We start from the raw sequence: 27,039 nt of genomic DNA, 5'->3' as shown, positions 1-27,039 counted from the left end.
ATTCCTATACAGAATGTGCTTTACAAAATGTGACCAATTTTATTACTCCCAAGGACCTTGTTTCAGATTATCTTAAAACCAGAGTTCACTGATCTCACATTTTAAAAAGAAAAAAGTTTGTTAACGTCTTTTAATCAACATAAGTAGTAACAAACATCCCCAATTGGATTCTAGAGAGGAAGCAGGGAAGGCCAGGCGTGGTGGCTCATGCCTGTAATCCCAGCACTTTGGGAGGCCAAGGCGGGTGGATCACGAGGTCAGGAGTTCAAGACCAGCCTAGCTAACATGGTGAAACCCCGTCTCTACTAAAAATACAAAAAATTAGCCAGGCATGGTGGCAGGTGCCTGTAATCCCAACTACTCGGGAGGCTGAGGCAGAGAATTGCTTGAACCCGGGAGGCGGAGGATGCAGTGAGCTGAGATCGCACCACTGCACTCCAGCCTGGGCGACACAGCGAGACTCCATCTCAAAAAACAAAAAGAGGAAGCAGGGAACAACTGAGCCAAAACAAAATTATCCCCTAAGGACTTGACTTTGGACTTCCACATAAATGTGACCTTGTAGAACTAGATACGTATTTATGAGGTAAATATGTAATTATTTAGTAATTAGATCAAGATACATGAGCAGTCTTTAGCATTAATAATTACATTATTTTTAGGAAATCTTATCAAATATGGTCCTGGATCTCTTAATTTCCCATATGCAGTGATTTTAGTTAAAATTCCAAAGGATTTCTTTTTTCTATAATATCTCCATTTCTGAGTATCATCATACCAAAACAATTAGTATTCTCTTATTCAAGGCTTTAGATGTTCGATTATTCCCTACCCTTCCATCCTCACACACACAATAATTGCCCAGATAAATAATAAACTGTGGTTTCCAAGTATCTCACTGGGATTTTTATTCTTTATACCTTGCAGGACTAGTCCAAGATTTGAATACTCTGAACTTATTTGGCAAGAGCTATGAGTACTCGTAAAATTACTACCTGGAAATTATATTATTTAGAATCTGCCAATTACCTAGATCCCCCCTGAACAATTGTTTTACTAATGAACTTCCTGAAAGCACATGTATAAGTATCATAACTATTAGAAAATATTTCAAATGCTATTATATTTGATAGAACCATTCAGTTAACAAAATACTAAATCATAAACTGGCTTTTAGAATTACACACTCAAAAAAGTACACTACAAGAGTTGTTTTGTACACTTCATTCTCTTCGAATGCCTTTGTAGCTTACAGTGATGATCACATATATTAGTTCCTTGCAACCTTTTTCATTTTGATCTTCGTTTGTAACGGATAACTGGGTTTTCAGGGGTGTGAATCATAGTTGTATAATTCACAGTGGGAAAGTATCCATCGATGAGATCAAATTCATATAAACGAAGCATAGTGGACCAAATTGTCTTAATTTGAACATAGGCAAAATTTTCCCCAATACAACGATGACGCCCTAAAAAAAAGAAAAAGTTGTAAGAATCAGTTTAAATTCTTTCTCATCCTTTTAGCCTGGGGTGATATTTTTTATCTACATTTTAGATGAACAGCAAGTGTACAGATAATATAATAAAAAGATGATATTCTTTTCACATAAAACAACGTGAATTATTAAAAATTCCAGGAGATTTTCAATATCACATTTTAGGAAAACAGTACTTGACTAATCACATAACTTTGCCAATTACTTTTTCTGAAAATATAATCTGGGTTAAATATATGGAAAGTTTGACTCATAAGATGGTAATCTAGTTTGGGAATATAGTAGAATATTCTGTTTGTCCCAAGAAAGCCCTAGTTAAAAGTCAATATGAAAACCTTCCAATCAAAACCTCAAATGTCATTATAAATGATTATGGAAGAAAATGAGATTTAATGAACCCAAAATAATATACTAAAAAGTCACACCCATGTAGAAACTGACAAGCTGATTCTAAAATGCATATAAAAATGCAAAGGACCTAGGATATCCAAAGCAATCTTGGAAAAAGAACTGAGTTGGAGGACATAAAACTGATTTCAAATCTGACTTCAAGACTAAAGGTAAAACAGAGTGGTACTAGGTAAGGATCAACAAATAGATCAATGGAACAGAGCAGAGAGCCCAGAACAGAATATTTTTATGGTTATTTGATTATCAATAAAGACACCAAGCCAATGAGGAAAAGAAAGTATTTTCAACATAAGGTCCAGGAATAACTAGATATTACATGGGGAAAAAATGAAATTCAACTCCTATGTCACACCATAATCAAATATTGATTCAAGAAGGGTCACAAACCATGATGCTAACAGCGTAAATTTCAGTTGAGAAGAACAGGAGAATATCTTCATGACTCAGGGGCTAAGCAAAAATTTTAAGACAGGGCCAGAAAGCAATAACCATTTAAAAGATTGATACATCGGACTAAACTAAAGGTTATTCATTTGTCAAAACTCAATGAATGTTGACTTAAGATTTGGGCATTTCATTGCAAGATTTTTCATCAAAAAACCTAAACTGAAAGTGCTTAGCACAGTGCTTGCTTGGCTCATAACTGTACTTATTTCTAGGAGTGACATTTAAGATGAGCATTTACAAATTGGTCCATATTTCAAATATAACAACTAAAGAGAAGCTTGGCTTATAGGAAGAATAGTCAAAGGATTTAATCGCAACAAGCAAGAAGTATCCTAACTGAATCAACATAAGAGTAGATAAATCTGATGATTCACAAAATGTAATATTATGAAAATGAATTAACTATATGCACCAACGTAAATAAACAGCACAATTACGAGGTAAAAGAATGAGTAAAGAAATTAGAGACATGTAATGTGATATTTAACAAGATTAACGTAAGATCATATATCCCCCCACAAATTCAAGTCCATCCAGAACCTCAGAATGTGATCTTAATTGGGAAATAGGATCTTTATATACGCAATTAAGATGAGATGACCCTGACAGGGTAGGACTTAGATCCAATGACTGGTGTCCTTATAAGAATGCCATGTTAAGATACAGAGACATGAACAAGAAGAAAGCCTGTTGAAGACAGGGGTAGTAATTGGAATGATGTAGTTACAAGCCAAGGGTTGCCAAGAGCCACCAGAAGCTAGGAAGATGCAAGGAAGGATTCTCCTGTAGAACCTTAAGGAGAAGCACGGTCCTGCCAATACCTTGATTTCACACTTCCAGCCTCCAAAACTGTGAGAGAATAAATTTCTATTGTTTTAAGCCACCCATATTGTGGTAATTAGTTACAGAAGCCCTAGGAAACTAACACAAACATTGAAAAAAAGATTGAGGAGACATTATATCTGTACTCAAATACCTCATACAATGTAAGTTCAGACACTATGGTTAGGACCAACTATAAATGGGATGTTAAAAGGAAACAGAATTCAGCTTTAACATAAGGCTCTAAAAATGACAGCTGTCCAAACATGGAATGAGCCATCATAAAAGGCAACTGAACAACCCACAACCCATTTCTAGTAAAGTTCAAGTGGAAACCAGATAATTACTAGTTTAGAAACAGTTCCTCTTTGGGGCAGAATTTGGGCTACAGAACTAATGCTCTTCCCATCTGTTAACAATCTGATTCTTTGGCCAGGTGGTATGGCTCACGCCTGTAATCCCAGCACTGTGGGAGGCTGAGGTGGGCAGATCGCTTCAGGCCTGGAATTCAAGACCAGCCTGGCCAACATGGCAAAACCCAGTCTCTACTAAAAGCACAAAAATTAGCTGAGCATGGTGGTACACACCTGTAATCCCAGCTACTCAGGAGGCTAAGGCACGAGAATTATTTGAACCCAGAGGTGGAGGTTGCAGTGAGCTGAGAGATTGTGCCACTGCACTCCAGACTGGGTGACAGAGCAAGACTCTCTCAAAAAAAAAACTATGATTCTTTTATATATTGTGTTATACACCACAGTATTAAATTTATTACATAAAGTTAAGATCTGAAGTTCCCAAAGGACTTTATATTTTCCTTTATATGTGGAAAAAGTGTGACCAATGACAAGTCATCTGTCATTTAAATGATCCCTTTGGAAAGACTAAAGTCACAGAATATAGTTTAATCAGTACAGAGAACCAATGGACAGAGAAATTACTGGAGAAACAAGGGTATAGCTAAATTATTTTAGGATCTTACTGGAAATGAAATTTGCAAGCCTACGCACAACCTGCCCAAATTTAAAGAACATTTTCTCATACGGATATTCACAGAGAGCAAAAACGTTGACTAACACTCCAGAAAAGTTTTAATTTTAAAAGACTGCCTTTGCTTTTTTGTGAAATGCTAGTATCTGTTATGATATTTAACCTAAATTAATTCCCTGAATGGTGTGCTGACTCCAGTGGTTCTTTAAAAGAGAATCCACAAAGAGCTTTAAATACTATTGTAAGGGAAAACAAGGATGTTCTATAAAAATTAGACCTAATAAAACCAGACAGGTTAGGAAGTAGTGAAGCATTATATAAGGATTTATGGAACAATTCCATTTAGTACAAAAGAAATATTTTTCTCCAACTTATAAAGATTCTTCTCCTAAAAAAGTTTGCAAAAATGTCCCTATAAGGAAACGGAGAGATAATTTGTAAACACAATTCAGAATATTTTGACAGAGACAAATATGTTATCAGAACAAACATTTCCAATCTAAAATATAATCATCTTACCAGCTCCAAATGGCACATAGGCAAACTTTTCCCCTGATGCTGGGTTATCCTGTAAGTAGCGATCAGGATTAAAGTCCAGGCGTTCTACCCATGAGTCTTTAAGTCTTTGATTGACAGTGGGAGAAACACACACCTGATGTCCTGGAGGAATGGTATACCCTGCCACAGTCTATAAACAAAAGCCACACATTTCATTAGAGAATTTTAAAATGTGGTGACAAATAATCAGATAATTGTGTAATAAAGCATGAATATACATAGGATACTCAGATGCTCTTTGACTTATGATAGGTTTACATCCTGATAAATCCATCATAAAGTCAAAAAATTCTAAGTTGAATCACATAAATCAAGAACCATCTGTACATATATTTTAAAACTGGCTAGATAATAGGCAAACTAAAAATTATTTTAACTCAAGATGATTTCCAGTGAGCCAGCGTTGGGCTGGAAGTACACAGTACACAAATCAAACCCATAATGCCTTGGAGGTAGGGTTGGAATTTCAGAGAGGCTTTCACTATCAATTTGTACACTTCATGTTAACAATTTTTTAAACAAAATGTTATTTTTAAAACCAAGAAAAATATGTACTTTGATTTTTAAAACCCCAATTGTTAAAGAAAAATGCAGAGCATGATTAGCATTAAAGATTAGCATGTAGGCCAGGCGCGGTGGCTCACGCCTGTAATCCCAGCACTTTGGGAGGCCAAGGCGGGTGGATCACCTGAGGTCGGGAGTTCGAGATCAGCCTGACCAACATGGATAAACCCCATCTCTACTAAAAATACAAAAAATTAGCCAGGCGTGGTGGCATGCCCCTATAATCCCAGCTACTTGGGAGGCTGAGGCAGGAGAATTGCTTGAACCCGGGAGGCGGAGGTTGTGGTGAGCTGAGATCGTGCCATTGCACTCCCGCCTGGGCAACAAGAGTAAAACGCCGTCTCAAAAAAAAAAAAAAAAAAAAAAAAAAAGCACATATATTATCTACAATTAGGTAAAAATATGTTTTTAGAATATATAAAACTGAAGATTAGGTAGAAATGATTATTCTACTTTTTTAATTTTAAAAAAATCTCATTTATGCTACTCTACTTCCTCTTTTCTCTCTGTTTTTTTTTTTGAGACAGGGTCTTGCTCTGTTGCCCAGGCAGCAATGCAGTGGCGTGATCATGGATTACTGCAGTTTCAACCTCCCAGGCTCAAGCAATCTACCCACATCAGCCTCCCAAGCAGCTGGGACCACAGGCATGTGCCATTATGGCCAGCTAATTTTTAGAAAAAATTTTGTAGAGATGAGGTCAGTCTCACTATGTTGCCCTGGCTGGTCTCAAATTCTGGCCTCAAGTGATCCTCCCACCTCAGCCTCCCAAAGTGTTGAGATTACAGGTGTGAACCACCACACCCAGCTATTTCTTCTGTTGATAAATAAAAACTGGGGGTATAGAGGGGAAGATGTAGCCAAGATACTCACCTGAGGAGTTCTGGCCATTCTCATCATGATCATTATAGGAGGTCTAAGTCTTAATGTTTCTTTTATACAGCGATCAAGTAAATTTAGATCCTTGAGCTAAAATGAGAAAGCATTTCCTGATTGTTATAAATAACATACTTCAACAGTACAAAAAATTAGTTTAACTTCTTGGTTAGTACAAGACAGCTTGCATTCCAGCTAAAAGTACAGAGGTAACTGGTTCAGGGTGGCTGGGGTTATCATGCTCTATCACTGTCCATGGTGAAAAAGGAGGGCAAGGCAACAGAAAGAGGCGATCGCCCTGAAGAACGAAGTAAGAACCTACAAAAATTCACTCCTCCAAAAAATGAAAACAGTAGCAACAATCTTAATGTCAACTTTTTCAAAATTCTGGAAGATTAACCAAAGGCTTGCAACAATCTAAGGAGAGTTAATTCAAGAAAAAGAAATCTGAATCTTGGTAAGAAGAGTAAGCTTTGTGGTACTGAAAGTTGTATTTCTTTCATCCTCCTCTCCCCAAATCCGTGGTAGCCCCGGAAACCAACAGCATGACAACTATAGCAGCTGTGAAAGCCAGAAGCCTAACAACTATTAGAGGAGCCAGAGCAAATTTTCCAAAAATAATTAGCAAAAATTGTTTAACACTGAAGGTGCCTGAGATGGTGATATCAGTTGGTGCTAAGAGACAGAACAAGAAGTTTAAAAGGGAAAACTGGGGAGTAAGATGTCCACAGGAGACTTTGAAAAGTTCCAACATAAGAGAATCTTGAAGGCCACACATATGTATAAGACCATGCATATGCCCAGGTAAGATCTAAGAGGCTGTAATCTTTTATCTCTGACTGACCTGTACACACAGGTAGTGAAGGCAGACTTGTAACTGCCTGTTGGAGTGTTAATAACATCCCCTAACACACACATACAGAGCCCTTCAGCAAAAGCTAGGAGACTGGCTGTTCAAAGCACTTCAGTAAATCTCTGTCCAAATATTAGATGCCCACTAAGGTAAGCAGAGATTTCAGTGACCTCACTGAACAAGGAATGACATAATTAATCCAGGAAAGGCAGTAAACAAACAGCAGCAGCAACAACAAAAACAACAAAAAGCCAGCAACAATAAACCCAGGGAGGAGGGCATCTGATTTCCACAGTTGCCACATTATTTTAAATGTACAGTTTTCAACAAAAAAAATTACAAAAAACACACCAAAACAGGAAAGTATGGCAAGTACATAGAAAAAGCAAGCAGTTTAATAGAAACTAACCATGAAGAAGCCCAGACATTGGACTTACTAGATAATGAATTTAAATCAGCTATTATAAATAGGTTCAAAGAACTATAGTAAAATGTGCCTAGATATCTCTAGTAAAATGGAGAATATCAATATATTATTTTAGAGAACCAAACAGAAATTCAAGAACTGAGAAGTATGAGAACTGAAATGAAAAATTCACCCGAGGGGATCAACAGCAGATTTGAACTGGCAGAAGAAAGAATAACATCAAAAAAATAACAATAATAAAATACTTAAGAATACATTTAACAAGAGAAGTTTAAACATTGTGCACCAAAAACTATAAAACATTGTTGAAAGAAATTAAAGAACTAAAATAATAGAAAGACATCCCATGTTCACAGATTTAAAGACTAAAATTGTGCTCCCAAATTAATATGGCGATACAATGCAATCATTGTCAAAAATCTCAGCTAGCTTCTTTGCAGAAATTGACACACTGACCCCAAAATTCATATGGAAACTGAAGGGACTAGGAGTAGATAAACAGCCTTGAAAAGGACAAAGTCAGACGACTCACAGTCCCGAATTCAAAACTTATTACAAAACTACTGTAATGGCATCAGACTAAACATATCAATGGAATAGAATTGAGTCCAGAAATAAAGCCTTAAATTTATGGTCAAGAGGCTTTTTAAAATGTATTTATTTTTTCAGAGACAGGGTTTCGCTATGTTACCCAGGCTGGACCCCAAGTCCTGAGCTCAAGCGACCTTGCCATCTCAGCTTCTCAGTAGCTGAGAATACAGGCACGTGCCACTGTGCCTGGCTATAATAGATTTTTTTACAAAGACAATTCAACGTGGAAAAAATAGTCTTTTCAACAAACAGTGTGGGACAACTGGATAAACACATGCAAAAGAATGATGACCTCACACCATATACACAAATTAATTCAAAATGGATCAAAGACCTAAATGTAAGATATGAAAGTACAAAACACTAAGAAGAATACACAGAAATAAATCTTCATACGCTTTGATTAGGCATTGGTTTCTCTGACACCAAAAGCACATTAAAAAAAAAATAGATGAACTCTTACAACTCAATAATAAAAAGACAACTCATTTTAAAAATGGGAACAGGATGTGAGCAGACATTTCTCCAAAGAAGTATACCAAAGCCAAAGAACACATCATAAGACACTCAACATCACTAGTCACCAGGGAAATGCAAAATCAAAACAAAATACCAACTGGGCATGGTGGCTCACACCTGTAATCCCAGCACTTTGGGAGGCCAAGGCAGGCAGATGACTTGAGGTCAGGAGTTCGAGACCAGCCTGGCCAATATGATGCAACCTCGTCTCTACCAAAAATACAAAAATTAGCCAGGCATGGTGGTGTGTACCCAGCTACTTGGGAAGCTGACAAAGAATAGCTTGAAACTGGGAAGCCGAGGTTGCAGTGAGCCAAGGTCGCACCATTGCACTAGAGCCTGGGCATTGCACCAAGACTCTGTCTCAGAAAAAAAAAAAAAAATGTACCACTTCAAACCTATTATAATAAAAAAATCAAGTAACAAGTTTGGTGAGGGGGTGAAGTCAGGACCAACATACACTGTTTAGTGAGATTTGAAAGTGGTGCAGCCACTTTTAAAAACAGTCTGGCAGTTCTTCAAAGTTACCTTATAACCCAGCAATTCTACTCCTAGGTATGACCCCCCAAAATTGAAAACACATGTCCACATAAAATCAGTACACAAATGTTTAGAGCGGCATTATTCATAATAGTTTAAAAGGTGGAAACAACTCAAATGTCCATCAACTGATGAACAGATAAACAAAATGTAGTATACCCATGTAATGGAATATTATTGGTAATAACAAAGACTGAAGTACTGATACATGCTACAACATGGATGAACCCTGATAACATGCTAAGTGAAACAAACTAGTCACAAAAGACTACAAATGGTATGATCCCATTTATATGAAATATCCAGAACAAGCAAACTCATAGAGGCAAAAGGAGATTAATGGTTGCCAGGGGCAGCGGTCAGGGAGAATGAAGCATGACTGCTAATGGGTACCAGCTCTCTTTTGGGAGTGATGTAAATGTTCTAAAATTAAAATTATGATAATGGTTTCCCAACTCTTAATATGCTAAAAACCACAAAGTGTACATTTTAAATGGATGGATTTATGCTATGTAAATATATCAATTAAGCTGTTATTTTAAAAGTTACTAAAAACAAGAATGAGTGTTGAGACATCACTACTGAGCTTACAGAAATAAAAAGGATTATGAGAATACTATGAACAAGTGTATGCCAACAAATTAGGTAAGCCAGATGAAATGGACAAATTCCTAGAGAGATATAAACTACTGAAACTGACATAAGAAGAAATGGAATATCTGAATAAACCTGTAACAAATAAGTTGAATTAGTAAGTAAAGTCTTCCCAGAAAGAAAAGCACAGATCTAGATGATTTCACTGTTGAATTTTCGCAAATATGTAAAAAAGGATTAACACCAATCATCCACAAACTCTTCCAAAAATTAGAAGAAAAAAAGAATACTTCCAAATTCATTCTGAGACCAGTATGATCCTGATATCAAAACCAAAGACATCACAGTGAAACTAGAGATCAATATCCCTTACGAATATAGATGCAAAAATCTTCAACAAAACACCAGCAAGTTTACATGTAGTAACATATAAAAAGAACTATGCACCATGACAAAGTAGGATTTATCCCAGGAATACAATTAACATCTGAAAATCAGTGTAATGTGCCATATTAATATAGGACCAAAAACACAAAAGATAACAGGAAGATGATATCACCAATGTTTGCTTCCAAGATGGAATGTCAGGTTGTGCAGTGAGTTGTCCTTTCTTCCGTTCCACCCAGCAAGCTGCATGTAGTATTTGTAAATGTCTAGTCCTCATTACTACTACTACTACTTTTAGAAGTCCCTGCTCATGCCCAGGCCACTATGGACATATAGAATTCTAAGTAATTCAGAGGCTTCTACATTTCATAAGACACACAACATGCACATAATATCCTCTATGTACAGAAGCCAGACTTTGAAGCAGAGGAAGTAAGTACCGAAGAAATATCCCCAAAGATCTCTAAGCCATCAACCCAAAACATGTCTGATAAAGCTTAATGGCAAGAAGCAATAACATTAAGATATTTTAGGTAAGGTTATAGGGAATTTGCTAAAAATAGAGAAGCTGATCAATTTAAGCTATAGTATACAGAAAATCTCAAATTGTCCCTTTTAAAAATTAGTCACAGATCCTCAAAGTCATAAGGCAGCAATGAAACTGAAAAATCCAACAAACCTGGTCATAAGTTAAAGGAGGCAGATTCTCTCCACAGACTGTTTTCTGTTCTAAATAACATTTTTCTTGAAGTGTTTTGTCTCTGGCTAAAAAGAAGCCCATCCAAGCACTAGTAGTTGAGGATGTATGCTGCCCTGCCAAGAGTAATCCAATAAGCATCCCTGCTACTTCATCATCAGTCAAAGGACGCCCATCCCTAAGGAATGAACCAAAGACACAAATTTAACATTTTGGCAGATACATTTCATGCCTCAACCTTTAAATAAAGTGTCATAATGAATACATTTTTCAGGTATAATAGTCTCTTATATTTGACTATCACAAGTCAAGAGTTTTTTTTCTCTTAGGGAAGAGACAGACCAGCACAAAATGATTTTGATTACAAAAGACTCCATTACAGTTCATTAGCAAACTTTTACCATACCCAGTCACTGGGATTACAGTAAGACACAGGATGCCAATAGTTTATGTCTCAAAAGTCCAAAGATCACAGCTACCAACTTACTTTGCCAACATTACTGTTTTTTAACTGGAAATACTATTTAACTGTGTTTTAATGTGTAATTTCCTGCTTCAGCTTAATATGTTATCTGAATAGCTCTTACTTGTATGTAGCATCTAGTAAAGTTTGGAGAATGTCATCAATTTTTTCTTGAGACTGTCTGCGTTTCTGGATTGCCTTATAGAAAATATCCTTGATTTCCCGATGAGCTCTGTCCCTGCGTCTGTAATTAAAAGATAAAGATGATTTTCTTAAATAAAGAAATAACCTTCTAGGATCAAATTCATTTTGAGAACCAAGACCAAGCATAAAGCATCTTATTTAACCAACTTTAATGACTCTAAAATAATTGACAAAAAAAATCAGAACCAGGAACATACTGGAAGTCATGAAAATCTTACATTGTTAAAAATGTCCATAGTCCCTAAGGGCAAGAACTGTGCTTTGTTTAACATATATATCCCAGATTCTTAACACATTGCCTGTGTTCAAACTAAAGGCCTAAAACAAGCAAGAAATTCCTTTAGAAGTATTTTCCAGTTCAACAGAAAGTAGGATACTCTTTTAAATTAACATAAAATTCCAATTTTAATACCAAATCAAGTCTTACAGCAGAAGAGTCACTCTGGTTCTTCTATGGAATCTGATTCTACTTTTCACTTTCTAATACAATAGTTTTTTGTAGGGGGTGAAAATACTAGCAGATTCAGAAAACAACCTTCAACTCCTAAACTTTACCTTCAAATAGTATGTTCACTATGTAGCAGGTACCACGTTAAGTGTTTTACATGAATTACTCACTTTTATCTTCCTGTGAGGTACATACTATTAACCTCAAGTTATAGCTAGCTGCATAAGATCACACAGAAAGCAAACATTGGAGCTGGAATTTAAAACTAGGCAGTCTGACTCCCAAGCCCCCTCTTAAATCAAGCCTTCTAATAAAAACTCCTACCCTGTTTCATTTACAAGACTGTTAATCTGTTACTGAGGATCAGCTGAAACCACGTATACAGAAGAGAAGATGCTGGGGCTTAACTGTATGAATACAGTCGAACCAGGAAAACATAGGCCTGTTTAAGAAAGTGAATTGAATAATCTGGTTAAATTAGTTGGTATGAGTAGAAGAAAGAAAGACTGGGCCAGAATGTGAAGGGCCTAACATAGCAAGCTCTGACTTCATCCAAGAGACAGAGCAGGTAGAAACAGGCAGGTAGAAATGCACATTTATGGGCCAGGCGCAGTGGCTCACGCCTGTAATCCCAGCACTTTGGGAGGCCGAGGCGGGCGGATCACAAGATCAGGAGGATCAAGACCATCCTGGCTAACACGGTGAAACCCCATCTCTACTAAAAGTACAAAACAATTAGCTGGGCGTGGTGGCGGGTGCCTGTAGTCCCAGCTACTCGGGAGGCTGAGGCAGCAGAATTGTGTGAACCTGGGAGGCAAACCTTGCAGTGAGCCAAGATCACGCCACTGCACTCCGGCCTGGGCGAGAGAGCGAGACTCTATCTCCAAAAAAAAAAAAAAAAAAAGAAATGCACATTTATGGAGAACCCACTACAAGTCCAGGGCTGTGCTGGGTGTTCTAATATAAGATATATTAAAACATTTTGAAACTGCAAAGCGCCTTGCAAATATAAGGTATGATGAGTTCCAGAGAACTTTAGGGAATCTCTCCTGGCTCTTCCTTTTACTCCCACCCCTCTTCTAATCTGTAACGAGATAGAGGGGGCAGAAACAGAAGAAAAGAGACTAGCAATCTATCTCCACCCCATCTGTCACCTAAACGCCAATAAATCAACAAAAGTATAGAAAGCCTACTAATATGCAAAACACTAAGCACTAAGCTATAGATCAAGTCCTAAGAGCAATATTTCTTTATATCAGAGACAGTCCCTATCCTTAAGAAACAGAAAATTAAATAAAGGCACAAATATTCAAAACAAAGAAACTTCACAATACAATAAAAAGCCACCAAAGATTTCAAACAAGTGCTAGAGAAGAGCTATATCACTTTTAGGTATAGTTCAGAGACTTTCCTGAGGATAAAGAATACGTGAGGTAAGCAGGCTTTTAAACTAGGCTGGGCTCAGTGGCTCACACCTGTAATCCTAACACTTTGGGAGGCTGAGGCAGGTGGATCACCTGAGGTCAGCAGTTCGAAACCAGCCTGGCCAACATGATGAAACCCTGTCTCTACTAAAAATACAAAAATTAGTTGGGCATGGTGGCAGTGAGCCGAGATCACACCACTGCACTACAGCTGGGGCAACAGAGCAAGACTCCATCTCAAAAACAAAAACATAAATAAAATATTAGACTAGACAGACAACAAATCACCTTTTTAATAAACTGAAACTTACTTTAAATGAGCTCACTATATAAAGAAAATTTGTCTTGAATTCTTACAGAAGAAAGGGGATTTATAATCTTACCCATTTTGTATGTTTTACTTGTTTAATTTTTATCTTTGTTAAGGCAAAGCATACCAACACTACGATAATTATACAAAGTTAAATAACCAAGTGTAATATCTTCTTTATCCATACCTGAAACTAGGCAAAGGCAGCCAACCTGGTAAGAGCCAGGCTGCATGGCTGAAACCTCCATCCAAATCTGCATACAGCTGTGCTACCTTTTCATTGAGTTGACTTCTGACTTCCTTTCCATGCAAACAATGGCTAGCTGTTAAAATTATGAGCTCAGAAAGAGCTTCAAACACATCTAGGGAGAAAAAAAAGATTATTCTCATTACTATTTCCAAAAAGTGAAAGAAAATTGAGAATTAAAAACAGAACTCAAGAACAAACAAGATCCTATTCATATCATCAAAAAAAGTCTGTAGACAGACATGTGACTATGTACAACAACAAAGAAAGACGGGCAATAAACCAAACAATGGGAAGCACCCTGTCCCTCTGAACAGCCAAAACAGATCCCAGAAACACATTTCAAAACCCCACTCATGAGCGCTTCATCATGAAAAGAATAAATGTGGTTATTTGATTTCCAGGTCACAATAACAAAGGCAGAAAAAAGGTTATTTATAGTGCATACGACAATAATAAGGTACTTCCCAAGGAATAGTAGCCAAAGATCAGATTATTTCACAGGTTAAAAGTAGGAAGATCAGGGCCAAAATGGAATTACTGGCCATATATAAAAGAAAACTATAATCACCAATTAGTATATCCCAACACTGGAGACAAATGCACCAGGCAAGTTTAATTTGATGACACTCAACTAATAAAAATTATCCAATTAATTTCCTGTTAATTCCACATTCACTAAATGAACTTCCAATGATCATTTGGCATTCCAATTATATTTGTCAATAAAAATATCAGTAAATATTCTGGATTTCTTGGTGCTGTAATTATATGTCTCACATGCATTATTACATTGGCATTCTAATTTATACATCAGTTTCTTGTATGGTTAGAAAATATATCATATCAACTTAAGTATACCAAAAACAAAGATTCTGGACCTCTTACTGAGGCCAAAGGCCAGACCCAGAATATAGCGACCTGCTGCCCTGGGTCCTGCTGCCCTGTGGGCAGATGTTGCTTCCTACTATGGGCACAGCAATTGCTTCTGAAGGCAATATTTAACTTGCAGCCCAGTATAAAAACTGTATTCTCAGTTACAACTTCATGGTAATCATTACACAACCCTCCCATAAATCCAAGGTAGTTTTACATACACTGTAATTTGTTTTTTATGTACTACACACATATATACTCTACTTTTCTATTCACAGAGAAGTAGAAATGTTAGGACAAACATAAAACATTTTGCTTACTTTTTTCTCCACTTTCTCCCCAACTCTCAAAGTATTCCTTTGTCTCTTTTTCAATTATAGAAACATGCTGTTTAAAGTGGGCTATGTTAAGGCCACTTTTTAACATTTTCTTCTGCTCCAAGAAAACCTTCAAAAAAATTCAAAAAGGGGATACAGCATTAAAACACATTTTTGTTCTATCATAAAATCCATTTAGGTTATTATAACTATGTAACACTAACACAACTAATGGTTTTAACCCTTTGGGCATTTACATTTTAAGAGTCTAAATGAATAGATCTATCTGACTCTAAATGAATAGAGTCTAAATGAATAGATATATCTGAGCAGAGGGATTTTCCAGGGCTCCCTTTTTTGGCCTTAAGGAGAGCCAAAAGCCATTCATTCCCTCATTCCCCATCACTAGAAACAAGATTTAATGTTAACTCTTAACTGCTATACTAGGGTACTGGCTAATGTGTGTTACATTCACAGCCAGAGCCCACACCAAGCATTGGGGCCAATTGTCTGATTTGTGTTCTATATCAACTTAAAACAATTTCATATTTGGCTTTCGAGGGTAAAACATACACATAGGTGTACCCCACACCTGAAGTAGTTGCATTAAAAGAGGACTTCTAAAGTCAGCAATCTCTAAACAGCTCTTATGTTAGAATTTCAGGCAGGAATGGGTAGGTAGGAAGTCCTTTTGATGAAGTAACAGGATTGTCTTATAACCCTTTCAGATTAAATCCCAGTATGCTAAGTTATCGTTGATTCCATTATTTGTACAGGAAGCCCTTTAATATTGTTTAGCCATGACAGCAAATATAAAACGAAATACCCATTACTTATCAGTTATCCATGGCCTTCCTTCTCATGATTCTTCAGACTTTTGAACCAAGGAATAAACTGGTTCTACATTTTATTACATTTTTGTTTAGTTGGTTTCTGTGTGTGTGTGTGTGTGCGTGTGTGCGTGTGTGTGTGTGTGTGTGTGTGTGTGTGTGTGTGGTTTTTTGTTTCTGTTTTTGAGACAGTGTCTCACTCTGTTGCCAAGGCTAAAGTGCAGTGTTGTGATCTCGGCTCACTGCAACCTCCACCTCCCGGGTTCAAGCGATTCTCATGCCTCAGCCTCCCAAGTAGCTGGGATTACAGGTGTGCACCACCAGCCCCACCCAGCTAATTTTTGTATTTTTAGTAGAGACAGGGTTTCGCCATGTTGGCCAGGCTGGTCTCGAACTCCTGACTTGGAGTGATCCACCCACTTTGGCCTTCCAAAGTGCTGGGATTGCAGGCATGAGCCACCATGCCTGGCTGTTTCTACATTTTAAATGCATAATGTCTCACTATTAGCTATAACTACTGAGGTATAGATTTGTCTTTATTCATGGTAACAGTGTCACCTACTGGATTAGGCACATCGTATGCAACTCCCTTCCCAAACACAGGTGTTGTCAGGCGACTGTAGACATCTTCTGCATTCAGGTCTTCATTTTTACTATTAAAAAGCAGTGCAGCAGCATCACTCCCCAGAAGGTAAGTAAATGTCTTGCCTACCATGGTAAAACTAAATACAGGTCCATACTAAAAAAAGAAAAGTACATATAGTGATGTTACAAAAAATATGCAACACTAAGACAGTAACTTTTTAAAATCACAAAACAATGCATTATTGAAAAAATAAAAACATACCTAAAACTTAAAGCAATTATTTTAATCTTGCCATACTCCTCCTTCCTTTGTCCAAATTTATAATTATGTTCATTTAGTTGCAAATGTAGTAATAAGTAGTATTTAGTTGCAATACTAAATTGCAACTAATTTAGTATTAGTTGCAAATGTAGTAATAATATAATTATGTTCATTTAGTTGCAAATGTAGCAAATAAGCAAATATAACTGCTTATTATGCTTTTTTCAGTTTATATTGACAATATTTTCTATTGTCTATATAAACATCACAATGTTAATTTACTGACTACTCTTTCATTATTGGACATATGGGTGATATGTCAGGGTTTTCTTTAGTTATTACAGCTAATTCTGTGATGAACACCTCTGAAAATATAGACTTCTTCCCCCTTTGGTTAAAAACAAATTTTACAAGACTAGCCAAAGAATTTGACCTTTTCTATAGTACCTGCTACGTGAAGACACTACAAGTTTATTTATCTATTTTAGCACTATCTCACCTACACTAAATGACTTCATTTTTTATTTTATATTAATTTGGTTAGATGTTAAATGCTTTCCCTTGCAGTTTTCTGGTTATTATTGAAGACTAGACTCTGGGGGTATAATCATGAAAAAAAATACTGTCCCAACTCACCAAGCTTAGTCTATTGGAAAAAATACAAATTAATCAAATAATCACATTAACAAACATAAAACTGTAAATGTGACAAGTATTACAGAAAGGAAAGCAACTCTGAGATGAGAGAATCTAAAAAAGGGAGACCTAACAGAGGAAAAGACAACTAGGTTGAGACCAGAAGAATGAGGCATTAGTTTGGTAGCTACACATTAACACAAAGGCCCTAAAAGTAAGAGAAAGAGAAAGGAGGAGATGAGAGTTGAGCATTAGGCAGCGCCAGACCATACAGAGTCTCATAAGCCATTTTAAGGAAGTTTTTAAATGGGTGACAAGAATTTTTCAGAGAAAAGGGAAAGATGCCATTGAAAAAGAAGTCAACAATACACTGAGAAAACAAAAGTAAAAAGTTCCTGAGACAAAAGAGGGATGGAGAGTTCAGCCTCCAATAAGAGGCAAAATATAGCTGTAATAAAATCAAAGTGGTAGAACACAGTGAGCCAGACTGTCTGTGTTCAAATCCCAGCTCCTCCACCTACTTGCTGTATGACTTTGGTCCTATAGTCAGAGAACTTAATCTCTCTGTGTTTCGTTTCTCTCACCTGTAAAATGGTAATAATAATAATAGCAGTTCTTCACAAAGCTGCTGCCAAATTTTATATACAGGGCAGAGAAGAGTACCTTGGCTTACTTAGCATCTTAATGACTTGTTTACCATTATTGTTATCATTAATAAAAGTATAGGCTCAGAAATCAGACCATGTGTAAATCCTGGCTTGGCCACTGTCTAGCAGTGAGTCCAAGAAGAAATTATATATCCTCTCTGCTTCTCAGTTTTGTCATCTATAAAACAAATATACCTGAAAGGGTTTTTGTGGAGCTTCAGTGAGATGATCTTTGTAAAGCACTAAGTACTGGCATAAAGTAAGTGTTTTATAATTATTACTGTGATAGGAAGAAAGAGAATAGGATTACAACATAAATACAAGTAGGTTTGCATATTTGAAATTGAGAAAATGAGGAAGTTTTCTTTGAATGGTTTTTAATAATTGTCTCCTAAATCAATGTTTTTAATCATTGTCTCCTAAACAGGAGAAAAAAATCATCTGCTTTGATGGAGAGGTAGAAAGATTCAGAAGTTTAGAAAAGTGAAGGTTTGAATTAGTCACTGTTATGAGCGGAAAAGTAGGCCCAATCACAAGAACATAATAGGACTGTAGAGCAGTGTTCAAATATCATTAAGGTAGGCAATCATAAAATCAAGAAGAAACTAATCTGGTGCAGAAGGAGACAATAACTGGCTGCCTCCAAGGGTGACTTCTGCCAGCTGAACACAATGAAAAGATGCAGGGTCGAGGAAATGTAAAGTACAGTATTGCCAAGAGTGTAACAGAAACGACATGCCATGGACCCAAAGTGGAAAAAGGAAAGTGAAGAATGAAGGCTGATGGATCAGGAGAAAGTAAATGGAATGCAAGATCCAATGAGGTCAAAGAATAGTTATAATTTAAGGAGTTGCATAAGCAAACCAGGAGATGGTATGGTCTACAAATAGGATATCTAAATTAATATTGTGGAAGTGAAACAGTTAAGAGTGACAAGTCCAAAGTGAGACTGTGAAGTAAATGGCTTAACTGGCACAGGGAAGCTCATTAGAGAGAAGACGGGCAAAGAATTGAGTAGCTATGGTGTCATGTGGGTCATTCAAGTGGACAGTGAAATCACAGAAGATGTATAGAGCAGGTTAGAAAACCCCATAGATGCATGGTAAAGAAAAATGAGGGTTAATTAATATCAATTTTAATGACAGTAAGTGCATAGAAAACTCAGAACAGTGGTTTTTAAACCACAGTTGCCAGAACTACAGGTTTCCTCAATGGTGTCTCAAAGACGACCCCAGGACATGGGAAAAGCTAAAAGGATAGGTATCTATAAGACACCATCTCTTAAACCAGAGCAGTTTCCATTTTGTTTCCTATACTGAGGATGTGTATATGATTACAATGTTTTTAAATGTTCTGCCACTTTTTTAAAAAAGTTTAAAAAGCACTTCTCTAGTTTTCTTTTTTTTCCTCTAATTATTTGGAAGACTTACCTTCTCATATGCATTTTCTAGAAATTCAATTGGACTTTTCCCAAATGCTATGGCATGCCCAAGGAATGGAATTGGGGAGAAAATGTATGGAGGACTTTTCTACAAGAGAAAAAAATAATAAATTCAGTTCGCGTTTCATTTCAAGAGAGAAACCCAGTTTCGTTTCATGACCAAACAATTAAACAAAATAGCTATTAAGACTTCAAAAAAAAGTTACCAAAAAAAAAGTAAGCATCAGAAGTAACTTGAGAACAGCCAAATTGCAAATACCTTAAGAGAGTAGCTATTGTAGAAAAGAACAGAAACTCAAAACACGGTATAAGATAAACGACCAGATAAACACTAAGGCACTATAAATTTAAATGATGGACACTGTCCAGAATATGTCCAATTATTATTGGTGTCTCCAGGCAACTTTTCTAACCATTAGTAGCAAAAAACCAAAAAGGTCAAACTACACTTGTCCCTTGGCATTTGTGGAGAACTGGTCCCAGGACCCCCTCACAGATTTGTATCCAGGGATCCTCAAGTCCCTTATATAAAATGGCAAGGTATTTGCGTATAACCTATGCACATCCTCTCATATACCTTAAACCATTTCTATATTACTTACAATACCCAATACAATGTAAAGGCTATATAAATTGTTATTAAACTGTGTTTTTTTATTTGTATTATTTTTTATTGTTGTGTTATTTTGTACTGGGTTTTTTTCCCCCGGGTATTTTAGATCTACACTTGGTTGAATTCCCAAATGTGTAATTTGTGTCCCCAGAGGGCCCACTATATTGTTTCTTCACTACTTACTTCTACTACTACTCACAATTTTAGTCCCAGATACTTGCTTAAAGAAGGTATAGAAAAAGACAAGCAGTAACTTGTAGTATAGAAAGAAGGGAAATGTTTAAGTAAACAATCAATCTCATGCTTCTCTCACTGCAAGTGAACTAGAGCCACTGATTTTAGAGTTTTTAAGACAGTAGATCAGCTCTAGCAAGAACTCTAGCATTCTTCATAAAAGTTTCTTTAGATGCCACAAAATGAGACCTGCAGATTACAACATTAAGTATCCTGAAAATCAAACAAAATAATGAAAAAGGGTAATACTCCTCAATTCTCTGGTGGTCTCAAATAGAAAGGAGCACCACAACCTCACAGTACTCCTCAGCTAATAGAACTATCTTTAAACACTAAAAGTAACTTTGTCTTCCCAGAGTCAAATATCATTTCCTTAAAGATCCCACGTGTAGGAAAAAAATAAATAAATAAATAACTCTTTCTTATGCCTGGTATGGTTCAAACAAAAATTATTTTAAAAGCTACTTGGTCAAAAGTTTGTACATTGCATTGTCAGTAAAAGCGTAGTTTTCAAAAGCTACTTATTGCTGACTGTAAAGGGCACATCCATCAAATAACATTTGGGAGATTGAAAGCTAAGTTAATAAGGCTGTTAAATTGAAGAAAATGATTTTTTTTTTTTGAGACGGAGTCTCACTCCGTCGCCCAGGCTGGAGTCCAGTGGCACGATCTCGGTTTACTGCAACCTCTGCCTCCTAGGTTCAAGCGATTCTCGGGCCTCAGCTTCCCAAGCAGCTGGGACTACAGGCGTGCGCCACCACATCCAGCTAATTTTTGTTTTGTTTTGTTTTGTTTTGTTGTATTTTAGTAGATGGGGTTTCTCCATGTTGGTCAGGCTGGTCTGGAACTCCTGACCTCAGGTGATCCGCCCGCTTCGGCCTCCCGAAGTGCTGGGATTACGGGCGTGAGCCACTGCTCCCCGGCCGAGAAACTGTTACATTATTAGCATCAGAGGAAGGCCCTTACCACACTCCAGTCACTCCCATTACCACACTCTACACATCCTCCTTAATATGGGTATAAACCGCCATTAGGGGCACTGCTACAGCCCACAGAACCCTGAACCACACAGGGCAGCCTCCAGGATGACGGGCCAGCTGCCAACAGCATCTCCATCAGGACCCCCACCAAGGGCTCCAACGACCACCGGGTCGTTCAAACCCACAGCCGCCAATCCAGCCACCGCCACTAGGGGCACCACTGCCGCGGTCAGTACAGCCATCGCTACAACCACAAATGCCTTAACTACGACCCCGTCTAGGATCAGATACACAGCCAAGGAGGCCAGCACCGCCCCCCAGCACAAGGCAATGGCGGGTGCTACAGCCAGCGCCACCAGCAGCAGTGCCGCCGCCGCAGCCACTACTTCAGCCCCCAGGGCGCCTGCCACCAAAGCCACGCCGAGCATGGCCGCAGTCGCCCCCGCCCTTGCCATCCAGCCAGAGCACTGAGCCTGTCCGGGCCACGGAGCCGCCCACGCCAGCCCTTCGGCCGCCTCAGCTGCGGCGCGCGCCCCATTCGGACCCTAAAGAATGTACGTACCGCCCCTGCGGGCAGCTGGACCAGGTGGCCGACGGCGAGACGGAACAGGTAGACCAGGCTGAGGGTGAAGGCGCAGGCGATCAGCAGCATGGACAAGAGGTTGCCGCCCGTCACCTTCTCCATCGCCTGGCCCAGCACCGACCCACCCGCCTGCAGCAAGCCCAGCAGCATCATCCCGGCCGCCGCAGCCATTTCACTCCGTCGGAAACACTGAAGGCCGAGGTCGCCACCGCTCCTCCCAATCGACAGAGCGAGAGAAGCTGGCAGATGGTCGTCCACAGGCGGCCCCGGCCCCCAGGTCTCCTACTAAACCCAGCCCCACCCCTCGGGTCCCACGCGCGCCACCCCGTGCGTCACAGGATGGGGCGGGATGTTCCGCTGGCCACGCCCCTTAAATAACACTCTGTGAAGCCGTGGTCTTCTTGCGCGGGATAGGGCACCTGAGGAAGCGGGCTGCGCCTGTGGCACTGTGGTACGGGGCCGGAAGAGAACTTAGCTGAAGAGGCGATCAATCCCTGAGAATCGCGGGCGACCCGTTTTTGTGTGCCCGGGTGCGGGTGCCGGGACACGGCGTTGAAGGCGCTGAGCGGAGGGATCTCAGGGAGAGCTCGAGCGGCGACGGCGCGCTCTGTGATTGCACCGCGAGCCCCTGAGGTGATCTCGGCCTACATCGCGTCAGCGGGGCCTGGGGCATGAGCACCGCCTCCTGTCCGGGCGCAGGGAACTGGGGCACCTCGAACTGTGGCACCTCACCCTACTCCGGGGCCATGTCCTGGGGACTCCGACAGCCCCAAATAAGCCCTCGGGGACGGGGGTTGTGAAAAGCGAGGTCGTGAAGACGCCGGCCTCATACCGAAGGGTGGGACGGTGAGGTCAGCCCCGTCCCACTCCAACTAAAATCAACCTGACAGGTATTAATATGCCACCATGAAGTTAACAAATGTTGGTGATTAAGTATGCTAGGTTTTACGAAAACAGATTTTCCAAAATAAATGTACATGTTGTAGGACGTCGCGAACCATTTGAGGCAGCATTCCTCAAGGACACCACTTAGTCTGAAGGTTTAGCGGCCAGAAAGATTCTGAAGCTGAGTTCAGTCCTGCCGCCACAATCAACCTTCGCTCCTATGGCTTCACAGAAGCATCTCCCATGACTACCAAATTTAACTCCTTCCAGATCACCCATGGGAGCACCTGACTGGATTCATTTATTTAATCAATGTTAAGAACTAGGTTTTGTGCTAAGCTAGGGGATAGAGCAGCGAATGAGACAAAACTGCAAGGCCCTAGGGGAATTAGTAGGACTATACAGTGAAAGGGAAATTAATGAATTTTATAAGTATACTAATCAAGAAGTATATTCTTTTCCTTTGAGGTAGAATGTAATATAGCACCTCCCCTACCCGAGGCCTGGGTTAAGAGTATATTAACTGCTTATTTCTCCTCTATGCGTGGAGAGGCTTATCTGTGTTCCATCGTTTCACATTCCTTGAGGCACAGCGAGTGCTTGCTTCCCTCCCTAGCGCTGCTGTAAAGTCACAAAACTGATTAGCAAGTGTTACAAAAGCATGTATTCCCAAGGACATAAGACATGTGGTGTAACAAATGTAAGAGTAATTAACTGCCTTTGTTCTTGCTTCTGCAAGTACGCTTCGTGCAACAGGTAACTCCCGCCACAAACTGCTTAAAAAGTGATTGATCCCTTTGTTCGGGGCTCAGACTTTGTGGACCCTAGTCCGACTGAGCCGGTGATCACCTTAATAATAAAGGCTCTCCTGAACTCTGCTCGGTCTCTCCTGTCTATGATGTGTCCCGCAACACCAGTTGCCTGCGGAACACCTCTACCTACGGAGCTAACCCTCATCCCTGGTCAGTAAATCCAAAACTAAACCCGTTGCCTCCTCCTACCAACCTGTCCCTCCTATAATGCCTGTGAAGAAAAGGCATCACTGTGCACACTGTTGCCCTCTCCATGCTTCATCTAATGAGTCATCAGATCCTATAATTCTACCACCTTAAAAGTTTCACCGTTCCTTCCGGCCAGTCACGGTGGCTCACGCCTGTAATCCCTGCACTTTGGGAGACCGAGGCGGGAGGATCACCTGAGGTCAGGAGTTCGAGACCAGCCTCGCCAACATGATGAAACCTCGTCTCTACTAAAAATACAAAATATTAGCCAGGTGTGGTGGCAGACGCCTTTAATCCCAGCTACTCGGGAGGCTGAGGCAGAAGAATCTCTTGAAACTGGGAGGCAGAGGTTGCAGTGAGCTGAGATCACATCACTGTACTCCAGCCTGGGCAACAAGAGCAAAACTCTGTCTCAAAAAAAAAAAAAAAAAGAAACTGATATATATAAATATATGTGTATATTTATATATGGAATGGAATGCTATGCAGTCACAAAAAGGAGTGAATTAATGGCATTTTCAGCAACCTGGATGGGATTGAAGACTATTATTCTAAGTGAAGTAACTCAGGAATGGAAAACAAAACATCATATGTTCTCACTCATAAGTGGGAGCTAAGCTATGAGGATGCAAAGGCATAAGAATGACACAATGGACTATGGGGACTCAGGGAAAGGGTGGAAGGGGGTGAGGGATAAAAGACTACAAATTGGGTTCAGTGTATACTACTCAGCAATGGTTGCACCAAAATCTCACCAATCACCACTAAAGAACTTACTCATGTAACCAAATACCACGTTTCCTAAAATCCTATGGAAATAAAAAAATTTTTTTAAAAAAAAGAACCCAACAGTCTTCTATTAAGCCAGGTGTAAAAGAGAGCTACAAAAATCTAAAACTGTGCCATTCTTCTCACTAATCTTTTATTTTTGAAAATATAGCTATAGGCCGGGTGTGGTGGCTCACTCCTGTAATCCCACCACTTTGGGAGGCCCCGGTGGGTAGATCACAAGTTCAGGAGTTTGAGACCAGCCTGACCAACATGGTGAAACCCCATCTCTACTAAAAATACAAAAATTAGCCAGGCGTGGTGGCGCGTGCCTGTAATCCCAGCTACTCAGGCTGAGGCAGGAGAATCACTTCAACTCGTGAGGTGGAGGTTGCAGTGAGTCGAGATTGTGCCACTGCACTCCAGCCTGAGCGACAGAGCAAGACTCCGTCTCAAAAAAAAAAAAAAAAAGAAAAGAAAAGAAAAGAAAATATAGCTATATTCATGAAATGACATTATTCATGTAAATATTTTCAATAAGTTTATATTTTCATTTATTTTAATTTATAATACTGTAAGTATTGATAGATATAATCCATTAAAAAAATGACTCTCTAGGGTTCTTAATAATTTATTATTTTAAGTCCTAATGTAACCACCCAAGGGGTTCACCTTGCCTGCTGCCTAGACAGAGCCAATTCATCAAGGCAGGGGAGTTGCAATAAAGTAATTCACGCAGAGCCAGCTGTGCAGGAGACTGGCGTTTTATTACTCAAATCAGTCTCCCTGAGCATTCGGAGAGCAGAGTTTTTAAGGATAACTTGGTGGGTGGGGATGGGAGGGTAGCCAGTGAGCCAGGTGTGGTGATTGGTCAGGGGTGAAATCACAGGGAGTTGAAGCTGTCTTCTTGCCCTCAGTCAGTTCCTGAGTGGAGGCCACAAGATCAGATAAGCCAGTTTATTAAGTCGGTGGTGCCAGGTGATCCATCAAGTGCAGGGTCTGCAAAATATCTCAAACATTGATCTTAAGAGCAGTTTAGGGAGGGTCAGAATCTCACAGCCTCCAGCTGCATGACTCCTAAATCATAATTTTTAATCTTGTGGCTAATGTTAAATAGTTTCCAGGCAAGAAAGAGGTCTGTTTTCAGAAAGCGCTGTTACCGTCTTTGTTTAAACTATAAACTACAAACTATGTTAGTTTCTCCCAAAGTTCGTTCAGCCTACACCCAGGAATGAACAACGACAGCTTGGAGGTTAGAAGCAAGATGGAGTCTGGCTGGGCATGGTGGCTCACACATGTAATCTCAACATTTTGGGAGGCCGAGGTGGGTGGATCATCTGAGGTCAGGAGTTTGAAACCAGCCTGGCCAACATAGGGAAACCCCATCTCTTCTAAAAATACAAAAATTAGCCAGGCGTGGTGGTGGGCGCCTGTAATACCAGCTACTGAGGAGGCTGAGGCAGGAGAATCGCTTGAACCTGGGAGGCAGAGGTTGCAGTGAGCCGAGATAGCACCACTGCAATCCAGCCTGGGCAACAGAGTGAGACTCTGTCTCAATAAAAATAAAAAAATAAGCAAGATGGAGTTGGTTAAGTTAAATCTCTTTCACTGTCTCAGTCATAATTTTGCAAAGGCGGTTTCAGGTTCCCTTCATAGACACAGAGCAGTTGTCCTGTCTGAAGTTTACCTCTCTGCTGCTCCTCAGTGAATGGGCTTTCTTTAATCCCTCCCCATTGAAAAAAAAAAAAAAAAAAAAAAAGTCCCATTCCCTTTTAGGAAAACTGTTAATGCCTACCCACAGGGATTGGTCTCCCTCTGGCATCCACAGCCCACCCCACAACACTCCAAACCCCAACTCTACTTTTCACGAGCAGAGCAATTCATAAGACACAATTATGCAAAACATAATAAATCTGATTTTTTCCGTAGGAGGTGGTTCAGGAAAACGGTCCCATTTGGCACCTCAAGTCTAGGTCCCTCAAGTGTCTACAACAGTATGCAAAGAAAATGTTCATCTTCATTCTTCTTATAGTTTTCTGTTAACTTACTGAACCAAGCACACACACACTCTCCAAGGACAAACATTTCTCAGTGCTGGGACAATACAAATTCAGGTAAGGGAAGACAAACATTTCCCTAAGCGCAGATAAATCTACACAGATTTTCCTACTCTTAACAGAATGGGTTGGGCGTGGTGGCTTATGCCTTTAATCCCAGCACTTTGGGAGGCCAAGGCAGGTGGATCACGAGGAAAGGAGTTCAAGACCAGCCTGGCCAGAATGGTGAAACCTGTCTCTACTAAAACTACAAAAAAAAAAAAAAAATTAGCCAGGCATGGTGGTGTGTGCCTGTAGTCCCAGCTACTTGAGAAGCTGAGGCAGGAGAATCACTTGAACCCAAGAGGTGGAGGTTGCAGTGAGCTGAGATTGTGCCACTGCACTCCAGCCTGGGTGACAGAGTGAGACTCGGTCTCAAAAAACAAACAAACAAACAAAAAACAGAATGGGACTGTACAAGA

At 39.4% G+C, this 27,039-nt stretch overlaps 1 protein-coding gene across 1 annotated transcript; it reads right to left on the bottom strand.

Annotated features, from left to right (window-relative positions):
• Window positions 1–735: 735 nt before the first annotated feature.
• Window positions 736–24,588, bottom strand: LOC129040053 (lanosterol 14-alpha demethylase). Its single transcript, XM_054493917.2, has 10 exons — window positions 21,847–24,588; window positions 19,447–19,545; window positions 16,449–16,625; window positions 15,060–15,186; window positions 13,804–13,978; window positions 11,355–11,474; window positions 10,750–10,945; window positions 6,157–6,252; window positions 4,683–4,851; window positions 736–1,469 (listed from the first exon to the last, which is right to left on the bottom strand). The coding sequence occupies exons 1-10, from the start codon at window positions 22,036–22,038 to the stop codon at window positions 1,291–1,293; spliced, it is 1,530 nt and encodes a 509-aa protein (XP_054349892.1). The 5' UTR covers window positions 22,039–24,588; the 3' UTR covers window positions 736–1,290.
• Between the last annotated feature and the right edge of the window lie 2,451 nt (window positions 24,589–27,039).

Source organism: Pongo pygmaeus, chromosome 6 (assembly GCF_028885625.2).
Source record: "Pongo pygmaeus isolate AG05252 chromosome 6, NHGRI_mPonPyg2-v2.0_pri, whole genome shotgun sequence".
NCBI lineage: Eukaryota > Metazoa > Chordata > Mammalia > Primates > Hominidae > Pongo > Pongo pygmaeus.
Note: the sequence above shows the minus strand (reverse complement) of the source record. Positions and strands in the feature narration are given on the sequence as shown.